Raw genomic sequence first — 3,247 nt, forward strand, 5'->3', positions numbered from 1 at the left:
GGTCCGGGCTGGGGATTCGAACCCGCCACCTTAGGTGTACGTGGCTGGCGCCTTAGCCGGTTGAGCTATAGGCGCCGAGCCGGAAATGACATTTGAGATTGGATCTGAAGTGTGAGTTGGAGTTAACCAGGTGAAGAGATGGGCTCACTGTTCCACACTTAGGAACCAGCAATTGCAAAAGCCCCGATAGAATGTGCCTGGGATAGTCCAGGAAATACTAGTGAATGAGCTCACACAGGTTCCACTGGACCCTGCAATGAGAAGCCCCTGGGCAGAGGTGTGGTACTATCTGGTTACTTCAAACAAAGCTTCATTCGGTCACTGGGTAGATAGGGAATTGGGAGCATCACATGGCAGCAGGGCCAAGGGTCCTGGGTGACCTGGAAAGGCAGTGGAGGGTGTTTAGAGCAGGGCTCCGGAGCCCAGCTGCCAGAGTTCAAATCCAGGCTACTCTATTTGGGCAAGGAGTTACTGCTTTGGGCCAGTTTCCTTGCTGGCAAAATGATGGTTATGAGGATTAACTTGTGCTCATTGGACAGATCAGGAAATTGAGACCACTTAGCCACCCAAGGTTTGGGACTTAAACCTGGGTTTAATGACCATGTACTTAACCACTACATGGTGGTTTGAGTTGCTCGGTGTCACCTGCGTGTGTGTGTTTGAGTTGCTCAAGGCTACCGACTGTTCACATGGGCTGGTGATTGAATTGTTGCAATCTGAGATGTCCAGCATTGGGATATCACACCCGGTTTTGGGGCCTCCCTGACCTTGAGCTCCCCTCCTACTGCTGTAGCCTTTGTGACCCTGCTGAATGGGGAGCAGGCTGAGGCAGCCATCAGCGCTTTTCATCAGAGCCACCTGCGGGACCGCGAGCTGTCGGTGCAGCTGCAGCCTACAGATGCCCTGCTGTGTGTTGCCAACCTGCCCCCCAGCCTCACACAGCAGCAGTTCGAGGAGCTGGTGCGGCCCTTTGGCAGCCTAGAACGCTGTTTCCTGGTCTACAGCAAGCGTACCGGCCACTCGAAGGGCTATGGCTTTGCTGAGTACATGAAGAAGGACTCAGCTGCCCGTGCTAAGTCAGACCTGTTGGGCAAGCCACTGGGCCCACGCACCCTCTACGTGCACTGGACAGACGCTGGGCAGCTGACACCTGCCCTGCTGCACTCCCGCTGCCTTTGTGTTGACCGCCTGCCACCCGGCTTCAACGATGTGGATGCCCTGCGCCAGGCATTATCGGCTGTCCACATACCCACCTTTTGCCAGGTGAGCCCTGTGCCCAGAGTGGGGGGCACTGGGGAGCAGATGCCAGGCCCAGAGCACCTAAAGGGGTCCTTTGGAGTCACTTGCTTTTGCTACTCTCCTAGTTCCCTTTTCAGTAAAGCTTCAGCAATACAATGTGGAAGGGGGTGCTTGCTAGAGAGGCCACGTGGTGCTGGGTGAGAGCCCCAGAGGGCTGGATGTGAATCCCTATGCAACTTCCAGCCTCCCTCTCACTCTCCCCATCAAACACAGCAAAGCTGCCCTTACAATTGCTAATCTCAGGCGGTGCCTATGTCTCAGTGGGTAGGGTGCCAGCCCCATATACCAAGGGTGGTGGGTTCAAACCCAGTCCTGGCCAAACTGCAACAACAACAATAAAATAGCGGGCATTGTAGCGGGTGCCTATAGTCCCAGCTACTCAGGAGGCTGAGGCGAGAGAATTGCCTAAGCCTAGGAGTTGGAGGTTGCTGTGAGCTGTATGACGCCATGGCACTCGATAAAGTGAGACTATCTCTACAAAAAAAAAAAAAAAAGCTAATCTCAAGGCATGCTCAGCCCCTCACTTGCTGAGATCCTTCATCAGATGTTTGTTGCATTCCTACCAGACCCCAGCCCCAGGCCAGGGATTGAGGAGGCTGTTCCATGGGGGTCCATAATCTGTTTAAGCCATAAGGTCAGCAAAGTCAGGCTTTGATGACTTGGGAGGTTGAGGTAAGAGGATCACTTTGAGCTTAGGAGTTCAAGACCAGCCTGGGCAACATAGCAAGCCCCCATCTCTGGCCCCAAAGTCAGGCTTGGCCAGATCCTGGTCTTAAGCCTCATTTTCCTTTCTCTGTCAGTAGAGATTCAATACCTCCCCGCTGTGTTTGGCCAAACAATCCCTTGTTCATTCAACCCACATGTGCCAGGCAATTCTCTGTGTATTTTGCCCTGTGACTGGTGTAATGGGACAGGATAGGCCAGGTCCAGCTTTCAGATAGCTCTCAGAAGGCCTTGTCCACAGATCTTCAAGGAGGAACATTCCTTCAGCATTCACTGTGTGTCCTGAATACATTACCTGCAATCACTTAACTACCCAGAGAGGCAGGAATCATCCCCATTTTTAGGTTCAGACAGTGAGGCACAGACAAATCAAGTGATATACCTAGGGTCATACAGACAGGGCCTGGCAGAGCCAGAATGGAAATACTACCATCTAGGTCCAGCACCCTGGGCCTGGCAAGAGTTGGCCAGCTCAGGCCCTAGCTCTATGGCCCAGTCCCTAAGTGCCTTATGTAAGTAGAGTGTTGGTGCCCCATTTAAATCAGACATCTGTAGGAAACTCACCATTCATTCTTCTGCCTTCTTTGGCACACTTACTATGTACCAGCAGGGCACAGGGTGAATTGAATTATTATTATTACTTTTTTTTTTTTTTGGAGACAGTCATGCTTTGTCCCCCCTGTAGAGTGCTGTGGCATCATAGGTCACAGCAACCTCAGACTCTTGGGTTCAAGCAGTTCTCTTGCCTCAGCCTTCTGAGTAGTTGGGCTACAGATGCCCACCACAATGCCTGGCTATTTTTAGAGATGGTGTTTTGCTCTAGCTCAGGCTAGTCTCAAACTTGTGAGCTTAGGCGATCCGCCTGCCTCAGCCTCCCAGAGTGCTGAGATTACAGGCATGAGCCATTGCGCCTGGTAGGGTTAATTATTATTAAAAAGATTTGTTCTATAAAAATTGGATTCAGTCAAAAGGCCACACTTAAAGATCCAGGAGGCCACATGTGGCCTCAAGACCACAGGTTCCCCACTCCTGCACCAGACATTATTGAGCACTTGTTGAGTACCGAGCATTGAGGTGACTGGTTTCTGGATCATGTTAAGTATCCTGGTTGAATGTGATACCTATTTAGGAACTATGTGGCCTTAGTCACCCTTTGACCCCCTCTCTCTGTTCATCTGTAAGATGGGCATGAATGGCTCGGTGCCTGTGGCTCAAGCAGCTAAGG

At 51.7% G+C, this 3,247-nt stretch overlaps 1 protein-coding gene across 2 annotated transcripts in view; it reads left to right on the forward strand.

Moving 5' to 3' along the window:
• The window catches only part of RAVER1 (ribonucleoprotein, PTB binding 1), a 16,631-nt gene that overhangs the window by 4,895 nt on the left and 8,489 nt on the right, over positions 1–3,247 (forward strand). For both annotated transcript variants that reach the window (XM_003797967.2, XM_012810246.2), the window contains exon 3: positions 794–1,263. In XM_003797967.2, coding sequence (XP_003798015.1) covers positions 794–1,263 — 470 coding nt within the window. The remainder of the gene's footprint in view (positions 1–793; positions 1,264–3,247) is intronic.

This window comes from Otolemur garnettii, unplaced genomic scaffold, assembly GCF_000181295.1.
Source record: "Otolemur garnettii isolate 467f Iridium unplaced genomic scaffold, OtoGar3 scaffold00127, whole genome shotgun sequence".
Classification (NCBI taxonomy): Eukaryota; Metazoa; Chordata; class Mammalia; order Primates; family Galagidae; genus Otolemur; species Otolemur garnettii.